We start from the raw sequence: 13,401 nt of genomic DNA on the forward strand, positions 1-13,401 counted from the left end.
GGCTCAATGGTGGTCGTAAGTTGAGGACCACCCGGACTGCCTGCATGGCGTACTCTTTACTTACCTTTGATTTCTAATTTTCGATCGACCTGACACAGGCCAGTAAGATGCCCAGGTGTCTCCTAGAGGAGACAATGATATTTCGGGAGAGTGAGAATGAGCTCCATCCTTGTGAGGTCACAAATGGAAGAATACAGGTGGTCCTCAACTTATGACCACCATTGAGCCCAAAATTTATATGCTTCAAGTGAGACATTTGTTTCCCTTAACTTTGCTCCATTTTACGACTCCCTCGCCACATTTGTTAAGTGGCTCACTGCAGCTCTTAAATTAGTGACACGCTTGTTAAGCAAATTGGATTCCACCCCGTTGACTTTGCTGGCCAGAAAGTTGCAACTGTCCTAAACGTGATGGAAATCATGTGACCTCGGGGATGCCGCAATCGTCGTAATTATGAAAAATTGGGCATAAGTGACTTTTTTTCAGTACCATTGTTAACTTTGGTCACTAAATGAGCTGTTGTAAATTGAGGACTACCTGCAGCTTGCTCTTGACCAGAGGGGTTTCTCCTCATTCTAATCCTGGTTCTCTCCCATTCTTTCCTCCAGGCCCGCAGAGAGACGCTCAAGCAGCCCGGGAATTTATCCTCAAAATGTTTGTGGATCTCAACCCCGACAGCGATAAAATTATCTACTCTCACTTCACCTGTGCCACAGATACGGAAAATATCCGGTTTGTCTTTGCTGCCGTCAAGGACACCATCCTGCAACTCAACTTGAAGGAATATAACCTAGTCTGACCTTGAATGAATCTGTCCTCTTCTCCCGCCCTCCCGATCCGCCCCTCCCTTAATCTCTTTGGGAGACCTTTTGTCGTGAAGAAAAGTAAGGCAAACGAATCCCATGAATTTAAACCCAACAGGAAAACGACCTTGATTTTTAATGATGTAATGATTGCAAATTGTCTGATCTGTGGAGTGGCAAAAAGTTTTTTTTTGTTTTTGTTTTCCTTTTTTTTTTTTTTTAAAGCACACCGTTACCTTCGGTCTCATGTCCGCCCCACGGATTTTTTTTAAAGAAAGAAATTGCTTTTATTTCACAGTTTAAAAACAGTGGGGGACATGCTTCACTTTTTTTCTCTCTCTCTGGCACCTTGTTAATTTCCTGCTTTGTTGCCAGCAGTCAAGGCGGTTTCCTCTCAGACTTTGTACGTTGCATTAGTAAATTCCTTTTTTTTTTTTTTCCTGTCTGATCTGGCGATAAACGTATCCCAGACCATCAAGCCAAAATAATGAGCTTTATTCGGCTGTGGGAGTATAAAATGTAGCTAGGACCTTCAGCTTCTGTGCCATATAATGCCTCTGGGGTGAGTCCCCCCCCCCCTCCCTCCCTGTACATCTTGACTGTAAGGATTATGTGCCGAAAGGGTTTACCCTAGATGACATCGTCAGAGGAAAACCCAGTTTGCGACAAGTGCAAAACAAGCCGTCTTTTTGGTTCCCGCGTTCTTTCGTTGCTTTTTTATTCTCTTGATTTAGTTTCCTTCCCTCCGAAAGTTCTATTGAGACTGTGATATATTTTTTTTTTAAATTATTGTTCTACGCGTAGTTTGCTACATGTGCTAAACTTTCGTTCGTTGACTACCAACCAAGCAATAGCTATCAAGCCTGAGGGAAGTGCCTGATTGCATTTTTTTTTTTGGTTTTGTTATCCTTTTTTTTTTTTTCCTGTTTTCCAATTTAGTGTTTGAAAAAAAAAAAAAGAAAAGAAGAAGAAAGTTAAAATTTGCTTCTCACCCAACGTGAGAAAATCCCTTTGGTGGGAATCCGAAATCTGCGCCAGATTTTGGGCCGGAAGGAAGATTTGAGGTTTTGACTCATTCTCTTGGATCGTTTGTGTGTGTGTGTGTGTATATGTATGTGTGTGTGTGTTTTGCAAATTAACCCTTTGGGATTGGGAAAAATCTTGACCCAGTGTTTGGTCGGGGTGGGGTTAAGATGGTGTCTGCATTCTGAGTCAAACTGAAGCAACCTTTTTTTTTGCCTTGTTGGTCCTAAAAAGTATTGGAAAGGTCTGTCCGCTCTTGGCGTGATTGCAGCCAGATCAAGGGAGGCCTTTGAATGACAGTGCCAAGGCTGGTGTGATTGGCAGCTGCTGCCATCCATCCTCCCATCTTCTTGACCCCGTTCTCTCTCTCTCTCTCTTTCTCTCTCTCTTGGAAGCCTGCTCGCTCTGGGGGTGCCCAGGAACGTGCATGGAAAGGAGAGCCCAGCCAAAGGGACCTGTGGAATAGAGGTGGTTTTATAGGTGTAGCTTTGAAGTGGACCAGGTGAGAGGGGTCCCTTTTTGAGAGGCTGAGTGCCAAATGTGTGCCCTGCTCCGAGCCAGTGCCAAACCCCAAACTTTTGCCAGTCTTTTCGGAAGGCAGATGGCCACAGGACCCAACTAGGGAATCTAGAGAAATTAGTCGGTCTCCCTCTCTTCTTCCGGAGATCCCGGGTAGCGGCAACACAATATAAGCATCTCGCAACTGCCAACCGTCACATTTACAGATGCCGCGAGAAACAGCCTTTTTTCACCAATGGGACAAACGGGCCGATCCCTGGGAAAGGATGGGAGCGTCCGATGTGCTTTCCCCCTCCCCTTTTTAAAAAATTTTTTGTCACGTTGCAACGGGCGACACTAGTGGACTTCCGCGCATGAGATGTTAATGAAGGGTTTGAGGGGGCGTGTTTTGCTTCGACACAACAACACTAATTTCGCATGGACATTTGCAGCATTCCAGCGGGGGGTGGGAGCGGGTGCTGCCTTTGGCTCTCTGGGATCGCCCCCTTTTTTTGTGGAACACTACAGAAAGAAGCCGGGGCAGGGAGAGCTGCATTTTTGGGGGTGGGTGGGGTGAGGGGAGCCCCTCCCGCTTACCCTTGCATTGTATCAACAACACACAGTGAATGAGAAGTTGCTAAAATTGGGAGAAAGTAACGTTCAGTTACACAGAGTAACTACACAAAAGGGCTTGTTGGGTTGATGGGGGGGGGCGTGTGGGGGGGGGAAGAAATGGAGCTATTTTCCAATGTCACCAACATTCCTGACTTTTTCTTAATTGTGTTGATCTAAATGTCTTGTGGGGGGGGGGAACACTGTGTTTTAGGGGTTTGGGGCGGGGGGGGGGAAACGAACGGATCCCCCCGATAGGCAGAGGAATGTCGAATGTTGTCTTCTCGCCCAAAGACCCCACCAGACTTGACTTTCCATAAGGGGAAACTCTGTCCTTGCAAAGGTGCCATGACTTTAAACTCTCGGAAGCCCCTCCCTGGAAGTGTTTTCTTTCTTGGATGGCGTGATGAGACCCTGCCTCTGCGGCGGGCTTTCACTGCAGCCCTTGGACCTGGGAGACTCGGATTGGGAGCGCCTGGCCCATCACTCTCGGCATCGCCTTTCCAGGAAACGGGCCTCCATCCCGGACCGCCGTGCCTGCCCAAGCGGGCTCTTCATCCGTAAGCCGCTGGGGAGCTGCGTGGAGATTGTGCGGTGTGTGTGTGGGGGTGTGTGCTCTTCTTTTCTCGCAAAGCCGCACTACGTGGACCAGCCGTCGTCGGGATGGAAGTTCCCACCCCCCCAGGGTGGGTTTCTGCTCCGGAGCGTGCCAACCTTCCTCTCCCATCGCAGCAACGTTCCTCCCTTCCTCTTCCGTTGGCTGGGCTGATGGGAACCGGTCGAGGTTCCAGATGGCCCCCCCCCCGAAAGAAAAGACCGGCGGGGGCCCTTGGAATCGGGCCCGTGTGTGGCGGAGGCAGCCAAAGTTAAGACGGGAGCAGTCTGACCATGTTCTTGTTCACGGTGCACTTTATATGAAGAAAACAAAGGAAAAAAAGAAGAAAAAAAGTAAGAATCCTACTGAAGAAAGCACTAGCCTGCTCACACACTTCGTCAGACTGCAGGCGGAAAGAGGATTGCCAAAAGACACCATTCCATTTCCTTTCGGGGGGGGGACTTTGCGGCGTTTGGCCTACCCAACCGGCAGCTGCCCCCCCACCCCACCCCTTCCAACAGTCTCCCCTTTGGGATTGAATTCTCCACCTGCTTTTTGCCTTTTATCGTGTGCCCCTCCCTCCAGACACATTTTATAGCTACTTTTGGGGGGCGGGAAGTGTAGGATTCTGCTTGACCGGAAAGGAAGGGCCGAGTTCACCATCCGACGTTTCAAGTCTGTAATTCAGTACTCTCTGTGTGCGTGTGCGTACGTTGTATACTTTTTCTTTTCTTTTTAATTTTCAAGAAGAAGAAGAAGGAAAAAAGAGAAGCATTAATTACATGGTTCTGTGCCAATGCCCGTTCTTTTCTTTTAGTACCAGAGACACTTTTACAAGTACCAGTGTGGTGAAAAAATTATTTGGTTATACTAGTATATTATAAACAGAGAACCTGATTTAAAAAAGAATAACATTTAAACGTCCTATTTAAAAAGAATATAAAAATGCTGTTTTTAAAAAACCTTTTTTGTCATTTTGAACTTGCATGTGGTGTTAACACGTGGGGGCAGGGTGGGCAAAGGAGGGAATTTGGAATTGCGTGGCCCGGGGTTGGTATTCCCCCCCCCTCCCTTGTGTTCCTGTCTCGCACTCCCGACGGCGAGGAGGAGGAGGAGGAGGAGGAGGCAGAGGCTGGGTTTCTCGGAACACTTGAATTCGTTCATCTGCTGGGTGCTGACCCTCCTTATTTTAGAAGTACCTGATGGAAAATTGATTTTCATAGCTTTCTCCTGAATAAATTGTTTGAAATTGGAATAAAATTCATTCCTTACAAAAGCCATCCTCTGTCGTCCTTGTTCTCTTATGTGCTTTTTTTTTTTTTAATTTGAAGAATGATAAAGGAGTCCTTAACTTACAAACTTCACTTAGTGACTCTGGTAAAAGTGACTTGGAGCCATCTTTCGTACCTGCAACGGTTGCCGCATCCCCAGGGCCATGCGGACAAAATTCGAGCGCTTGGCAACTGACTCATAGTTACGACGGTTGCGGTGTCCCAGGGCCACATGATCCCCTTTAGCGACTGCCTGACAAGCAAAATCAAGGGGGAAGCCAGACACACTTAACAACCGTGTGACTAATTTAACCGCTGCAATGTCTCACTTAACAGCTGTGGCAAAAAAAAACAACATCATGAAATGAGGCCCAACGACAACCGTCTCACTTGGCAACATAAATGTTGGGCTCCATTGTGGTCGCAAGTGGAAGACCACCTGTAAACTGGATGTAAATTGAATTGGAAAATAGCTTCCCTATTTACCCCAATCTAGAGTTGTTCTGGGTAGCAAAGTGGCCGGCATACAGATTTAATAAATAAATGTGTATGATTGAGAGACAGGTGGAGGTGCTGGCTGAAGGGGAGAGAAGCTGCTCCGTGGCTATTCAAACACAGAATATCCGGTTGGCTTTTACCTCAGGAGGCCAGATATCATGCTGAAAATGTTCCCATTTCTGCTTTTTTGGGGGGGGGGGGGGCTTGGTTTTCCTCATATTATTTTGAGGAAGATAGGCTTATTATAGAGCAAGACGAATCCACTGCAGATCGTCCTCGACTTAACAACAGTTCTATTTAGTGACCATTCAAAGTTTACAACGGCACTGTGGAAAAAAGTCTAGTGACCATTTTTCACACAACTGTGGTTGTCTCCCATAATGTGATCAAAATTTGGATGCTTGGAAACCACTGATTCCTGTTCATGACGGTTGCAGGGTCCCAGGGTGACGTGATCCCCTTTTGCGACCGCCTTATAAGCAAAGTCAGTGGGGGAAGTTAGATTCACTTAACAGCCGTGCTAGGAACTCAACTGCTGCGGGGATTCACTTAACAACCGTGGCACAAGAGGTCCTAAAACGGGAACAAAATTCGGCTAACAAATCTTTCACTTAGCCACAAAAAAAATTGGGGCTCAGTTGTCGTTTTGTTGAGGACTACTATTCTGTAGGCAGATGCTTTGAGTAATAATGTGCGGTGGGTCAACGGTGGAGTTAAAAATGAGCATAGAACCCGAACAAAGTTTTGGTTTTTGTGAAACCGTGTCGTGGCCTGGAGATTTCCATGACCGGGTTTAGCAACATTGGGGTATAGATAACATGGGGCTTCAATTCACATTGGCCCTCCGTTCTCTCCAGGCCAAAGGGAAACATTGATTTGGACAGGAAATTGGCATGGAAATTCCTCATTAATAAGTCACCATTCTGAGTGAGATGAAGGCAACATAGTTGAAGAACCTAGCTGGAATGGCTTGAGCAGAGGGTTGGACTAGAAGACCTCCAAGGTCCCTTCCAACTCTTGTTATTCTGTATGAAGCTAGATAAGAAACTTCAAGGATGTTTTAAAAGCCACCATAGAGTTGAAGCATCCCGTGAAGTCCCATTCAGCGCCAGGACCCCAATTAGAACATTTAGACCGGGAGCTTCTGACCTTGGCAGACTTGTGGACTTCGACTCCCAGAATCCCCCAGCCAACCGTGCCACCTTGGTTAAAACAGCTCATCAGCTTTTGTCACGCGTGAATCCACACCGCCTACTACCATCAACCTGGAGACGTCTATTTTTCCATGGAGCTGAAATTTCTTTCAAACTTATCCGGAGCTTCTTAGAAATCTGAATGAAGCATGCTGGTTGGGGAATTCTGGGAATTGAAGTCCGCAAGTCTTCAAAAAGGCGCTGAGGTTGAACACTCCTGACTTGGAGGGATCTCCAGCCTCTGGGGAGCCCACAATTACTCAGAGTCACTGATTCCACTGTTGAATGGATTTTTTTGTGGTGTTGTTTTTAAACAACTTATTGGGAACTCACCTTCCTGAACTGTTCTTTTATGTCCTCCCCTCTGGAACAGCTACAGGCCCTGTGCAGTCATTTTTTTCCCTCAGGCCTAAACCTCCAACTTCAGTCATTACAGAACTTGGCTTATAGTCCCCGGATCAACCTCAGCCTCTGAATCCTTCAAGGATCATCTTTTAACCTGTTGAGGTTAGCCGGCAGCAGGTGCGGATGGTGGAGGAGAGCGAGGACTCAGGTGAAGGGCCAGGACCATGAGGGAGTGGACTGCTGCCTTCAGAGATTGTGGGGGCTGACAGCAGCGATGAGGAGGTTCCCGAGGAGCCTGTGCCAAGTGCACGTGTACGCAGGATTGCTCAGAGAGAACAGTTACAGCAGCACGGGCAACTCGGGAGTAAGGCTGCAAGGTAATGGCGCCTCCCTCAAGAGGATAAAAGCCAGGTTTGAAGAAGCGTTCTTTGCTTCAGGCAAAGACGCTCTGAAACTCAGCCTCGTGGGCATTATAGTTAGTATTTGAAAACTCTTGTAAACTATTTCTTATCTGTGGGTTTTCGGCAGCCTTGAAAAAACAACTTGGCAAGGCTCTTTCTTGTGGGAGCTAAATTAGTTGGAAGCAGCCTTTTATCTGTGAAGAAACAGAATTCGTAGATTAAACTTTAAAAAGTGGAAGGCTGCTTGGAACCAGGTTGGTGTTTGCTCTCTTGGAACCAGGTTGGGTCAGAACATAACCCCATAATCCTTGCGACCCCATAATCCAGGGGTCCCCAACCACCGGTCCGCAGACCGGATAACGGTCCGTGGAACAAGTCCTACCGGGCCGCTGGTTTGCTGGCGCCGCCATCTTTTTGATGAAAAAGTGCTTCCGGTGAGCTTTTCGGGTAGAAAGCTCACCGAAGTACTTTTTCATCAAAAGAAGTGCGCAGCTTTAGTGAGCTTTTCCGGTGAAAGCCATATCTACCGGAAAAGCTCACCGAACTCTGGCGCCGCCATCTTTTTGATGAAAAGTGCTTCCGGTGACCTCACCGGAAGCACTTTTCATCAAAAGATGGCGGCGCCAGCTGATGCCGGTACCGGGCGCGGCGCCCAGCTGATGCCGGTACTGGGCCGCGCATAAAAAGGTTGGGGATCACTGCCATAATCCCTTGGGGAGTGGAGCCTGAACAACTGAATGGAGCTAGCTGAGTGTTTTAATGGCCGGATGCCCTTCCTGTTCCCAATGCGGAGTTTTGTTCAGTAGATATATTCTCAGTGTGCAGAGAGAGAGAGAGAGAGAGAGAGAGAATATCTGCCTTTACCTAGGATCGAACTCACAGCCTGATTGTGAGGCGAGAGCTCCCGTTCTAGGCCACCGCACCAATTCTCCAAATCCTTCAAGGACGATGCCTTAGAAATGGACCCACTCTTCTAATTGGGGTCTGAGCAAGCCAGACTAAAAAGGGGAGCCATTAAACTTGCGGCGATAGCCAAAATTGCCTTTTGCTTTTTTGCAGCCCTTGCCCAAAGCACAGTTAATTCTGGATTTTAATTTGGCCTCTTTGAGTATAATAAGCTACTTTTCCTTCCCCAACCCTCCTTTTTTTTTCTTTTTTCTTTGACAATTTGCAAACTTTCCTTGCAGCCCTTAAACTCTTATTTTTTTAAAAAAAACGAAAGTCTGATACTTGGTGCCTCTTTCCAATTTGAAGAGAAAGGTCTTGTAGAGATTCTCAGCCATCCAGGCCATGGTTGTCCCAAAGGTGTTTTGTTTTGTTTTTCAGGAGGCAACTGGACTTTTTTTGTTTTCTTTTGAAGGCGTTTCGCTTCTCATCCAAGAAGCTTCTTCACCTCTGACTGGATGGTGGGGAATGGAAAGAGTTATATTCCTTGTATAATGACACCGCTGGTCCTTTGCATCCTTTTTAAGGAATCACTGAGGCCACTTGGAGGTTTACCTGTGTCCTCAGGGTCACCTGAGTGATGCAAATGATTCCTGCAGTCTTCAATTTTTTCCTCTGGAAACCCATTCCTACACCCACCCCATTCGAAGGGTGTTCATCCCAAATTGTATAGCTCAAAGTCTGTAGAGATTCTCCGTCAATCCAGGTCGTAGTTGCTCCAAAGGTGCTTTTTTCAGGAGGCAACTGGACCTTCTGGGTTTTTTTTTCCTTTGGAAGATGTTTCTCTTCTCATCCAAGAAGCTTCTTCAGCTCTGACTGGATGGTGCGGAAATGGAAGGATTTATAGACCGATAATCTTAAGTTTTTTTATTCTGGGCTCGGCTGTGTGTCTTTTTAATTACCCTAATCCTGTCCAGCCCACAATTAAAACAAATCTCCCCAAATATATGGCCTCAAACACATCATCGAATGCTTTGCTAATACGGTAGTCAGGATGTCCAGGCAGTCCTCGAGTTACAACCATCCGTTTATTGACCGAAATTCCAACAGCACTGTAAAATGGCGTCAGATCATATTTTGCATTGAACGACGGTTGCGGCGTCGTGGTTACATGGTCCAAATTCAGAGGCTTGGCAACTGGCTTGTACTCAGGAGGGTTGCAGAGGTGGGTATTCAGCCGGTTCTGACCAGCTCTGGAGAACCGGTAGCGGACATTTTGAGTAGTTCAGAGAATCGGCCAATCCCACCTCTGACTGGCCCTACCCCCATCTCTTCTCCGCCTCCCATTGAGTCCCAGCTGATCGGCTGGGTCTCCTTTGGTTGCCCTGCACAGGAGAATGGAGCTGGAAAGCAGGTTAGTGGGGTGGGGAGGGAAAGGGGGATTTTGCAGTATATCCTTCCCCTGCCACGCCCACCAAGCCACACCACGCCCACCAAGCCACGCCCACTGAACCGGTAGTAAAAATGTTTTTCTATCCCATAACGACCGTAGTCATTCGCTTACCCACCCTGGCAGAAAAGGTCGTAAAATGGAGCGCAACTCCCATTAACAACAACTCCCATTAACAACTTAGCAATGCAAGTTTTGGGGCTCCGTTGTGGTCGTAAGTCGAGGACTTGTCTTTATGGAGGTAGTCCTCGACTAAACGACCGCAATTGAGCCCAACGTTTCTGGTTGCTAAGCGAGACATTTGTCGAGTGAGTTCTGCCACATTTGACGACCTTCCTTGTACAGTCCTTAAGTGAACCACAGCAGTCATTAAGTAAGTCACACGGTTGTTAAGTGAACCTGGCTCCTCCCCCCGCCCAGCTTTTCTTGTCAGAAGGTCCCAAAAGGGGATCACGTGACCTCAGGACACTGCAACGGTCCTAAATGTGAGTCAGTTGCCAAGCGTCCAAATTACGTGACTAACTGTGATGCTGCAATGGTCCTAAGTGTGAAAGATGGCCATAAGTCCCTTCGTTCAGTGCCGTTGTAACTTCGGTCACTAAATGAACGGTTGTAAGTGGAGGACTGCCTGGGCATGCATTCTGTGCCTACCTACCCACACATCACACCCTCCTCTTTTGAGATAAGCAGGAACCAGAACAAAACCTGGAGCGGAGAGAAAAAGGAAATGAACTGAACTTCGGCTCCACTGATATTATCCACTTTTCCTTTCCTTTCCTTGTTTCCATCATGTCCATAAGTGGTTTTATATGCATTGCCTTTTCCTTTAACTTCTCCCTCCCTCTCTCTCCCCCCTTTCCTTCCCCCACTCCCACCCACTCCCTCTCCCTCCCTCTCCCTCTGTCTCCCTTCCTCTCTCCCTCCTGCCCCTTCTCTCTCTCTCCCTCCCCCTCGCTCTCTCTCTCCCTCCTTCTCTCTCCCTCTCTCCCTTCTCCCTCTCTCTCCTCCCTCTCTCCCTCCCCCTCTTCCTCTGTCCCTCTCTCTCCTGCCCTCTCCCACTCTCTCTCCCTCTCTCCCCCCTCTTCCTCTCCCCCTCTCCCATTCTCCTCCCTCTCTGTCCCCCTCTCCCTCTGTCCTCCCTCTCCCTCTCCCTCTGTCCTCCGTCTCCCACTCCCTCCCTCTCTCTTTCCCTCCTGCCCCTCTCACTTTTTCCCTCTCCCTCCCCCTCACTCTCTCCCTCTCCCTCCTTCTCTCCCCTCTCTCCCTTCTCCTTCTCTCTCCTGCCCTATCCCTCCCTCTCTCCTCTCTCTCCTCCTCCCTCCCTCCCTCCCTCTCTTCCTCTGTCCCTCTCTCTCCTGCTCCCCACCCTCTCCCTCTCTCCTCCCCCTCTTCCTCTCCCCTCTCCCATTCTCCTCCCTCTCCCCCTCTCCCTCTGTCCTCCCTCTCCCTCTCCCTCTGTCCTCCGTCTCCCTCCCCTCCCTCTCTCTTTCCCTCCTGCCCCCTCTCACTTTTTCCCTCTCCCTCCCCCTCGCTCTCCCCTCTCCCTCCTTCTCTCCCCCTCTCTCCCTTCTCCCTCTCTCTCTCCTGCCCTATCCCTCCCTCTCTCTCCTCTCCTTCTCACCTCCCTCCCTCTCTCCCTCCCTCTCTTCCTCTGTCCCTCTCTCTCCTGCCTCTCCCACTCCTCTCTCCCTCTCTCCTCCCCCTCTTCCTCTCCCCCTCTCCCATTCTCCTCCCTCTCTGTCCCCCTCTCCCTCTGTCCTCCCTCTCCCTCTCCCTCTGTCCTCCGTCTCCCTCTCCTCTCCCTCTCTCTTTCCCTCCTGCCCCCTCTCACTTTTTCCCTCTCCCTCCCCCTCGCTCTCTCCCGCTCTTGCCTTCTCTCTCCCTCTCTCCTCCCTCTCCCCCTCCCTCCTTCTCTCTCTCCCCCTCTCTCCCCCTCCCTCTTTCTTCCTCTCCGCCTTTCCCCCTCCCTCTCTCTGAAAATCACATAATCAAACCTTGATTTCCTCAGTGGTCTATTTCAGATTATTCCCTTTTCCGGCCTATAATAGAATAGTTTTAGTAGTTACACAATCAGCCCTCGACTTAACAACCGCAACAACAGAATAACAGAGTAACAGAATAACAGAGTTGGACAGGATCTTGGAGGTCATCTAGTCCAACCCCCTGCTCGAGCAGGAGAGCCTATACCAGGGGTGTCCAACTCAAGGCCTGCGGACCAGATCCAGCCTGCAGGGTGCTTAGACCAAGCAAAGGACCGTCCCGTGGTGCCTCTGCCAGCGAAAACAGAACTTCTGACGTGGCCAGAAGCACCAATCTTATACACCAATATCTTCCCTCCTCTTGGCAAATGGTGGTTCCTTACCACAGAGGCCATTCTGTGATTTATCTCCATAGCAGCCTTTGTATGCCTTTACGTTCCTTTGATCTCCCTGCCTTTAGTAAACATTCCACCGAGGTGCACGTGCTCCTCCGTGTGTCCTCGTTCCCCCTCCCATCTCTCTATGGGCCACTTGCACTTCCTCCTTTTACCCTTGACACACAATACATTCCTTTTCAGGAATTCGTCGTTGCATGAGACAATCTGGCTTAACGTTGCCCTTTGATAACAGATAACAGACAATAACAGATAATTGGAGTTGGAAGGGACCTTGTAGGTCATCTAGTCCAACCCCCTGCCCAAGCAGGAGACCCTACGCCATTTCTGACAAACGGCAGTCCCGTCTCTTCTTGAAAGCCTTCCAGTGATGAAGCTCCCACGACTTCTGTTCCATGGGTTGATTGTTCTCACGGTCAGAAAGTTTCTCCTTATTTCCAGGTTGAATCTCTCCTTGTTCAGTTTCCATCCATTATTCCTTGTCTGGCCTTCGGGTGCTTTGGAGAATAGCTTGACCCCCTTCCTCTCTGTGGCTGCCCCTCCAATATTGGAAGGCTGCTCTCCTGTATCCCCTGGAAGTTGTGGGAGCTTCACCACTTGAGACTTTCAAGAAGAGACTGGACTGCCATCTGTCAGAAATGGTGTAGGGTCTCCTGCTTGGGCAGGGGGTTGGACTAGATGACCTACAAGGTCCCTTCCAACTCTGATGATCTGTGATCTGTTTATCTATTTGCTGCAAATCAGTCAAGTGTCCCCCCCCACAAACAATATGGTGTCCTTTGAATAACACAGGTAGTCCTCGACTTACAACAGTTCATTTAAGGACCGGTTGAAGTAACAACAGCACTGGAAAAAGTGACTTCTTATGACCATTTTCCACGCTTAACAACCCTTGCAGTATCTCCATGCTCACGGGATCAAGATTCCAATGCTTCACAACTGACTCGTATTTATGACGGGTTGCATTGTCCTGGGGTCACATCATCCCCTTTTGTGACCTTCTGACAAGTCAAGTCAACGGGGAAGCCAGATTTCACTTAACAACCATATCCCAAACTTAATGACCGGAGTGATTCAGTTCACAAGGATTGGCAAGAAAGGCCATTTAAAATAGGACAAAACACACTTTATAACAAAGGTCTCGCTTAGCAGCAGAAATTTTGGGCTCAATCATGGCCGTAAGTCGAGGACTACCTGCAAATGGAAAGACCTGGCTCAACAGATTAAAAAAAAGCTGGAGGCCACATTCAAAGGGGGGGGGAACTGCTCCTGAAGCCCCTGAGTTGAATAAGAATAAATAATTTTATTGTCACTTTGAATGTACGCTAATCGGCAAACATTAACATGAAATTTCGTGGCCTACAGCTCTCAAAGGGTCACCACCTCCAATATACACTACATAAACACGACTGAATAAATAAATAAGTACAAACGTATGCATATACCCACATAT

The 13,401-nt window shown here is 48.4% G+C and overlaps 1 protein-coding gene across 1 annotated transcript in view; it reads left to right on the plus strand.

Annotated features, from left to right (window-relative positions):
• Nucleotides 1-4,811, plus strand: part of GNA11 (G protein subunit alpha 11) — a 28,924-nt gene extending 24,113 nt beyond the window's left edge. The window contains exon 7 of the mRNA XM_026688795.2: nucleotides 609-4,811. Coding sequence (XP_026544580.1) covers nucleotides 609-799 — 191 coding nt within the window. The 3' untranslated portion in view covers nucleotides 800-4,811. The remainder of the gene's footprint in view (nucleotides 1-608) is intronic.
• The last annotated feature ends 8,590 nt before the right edge of the window (nucleotides 4,812-13,401 follow it).

Source organism: Notechis scutatus, chromosome 1, assembly GCF_049901735.1.
Source record: "Notechis scutatus isolate UNSWTSFEM ecotype Mainland chromosome 1, rNotScu1.2, whole genome shotgun sequence".
In the NCBI taxonomy this organism is placed as follows: Eukaryota; Metazoa; Chordata; class Lepidosauria; order Squamata; family Elapidae; genus Notechis; species Notechis scutatus.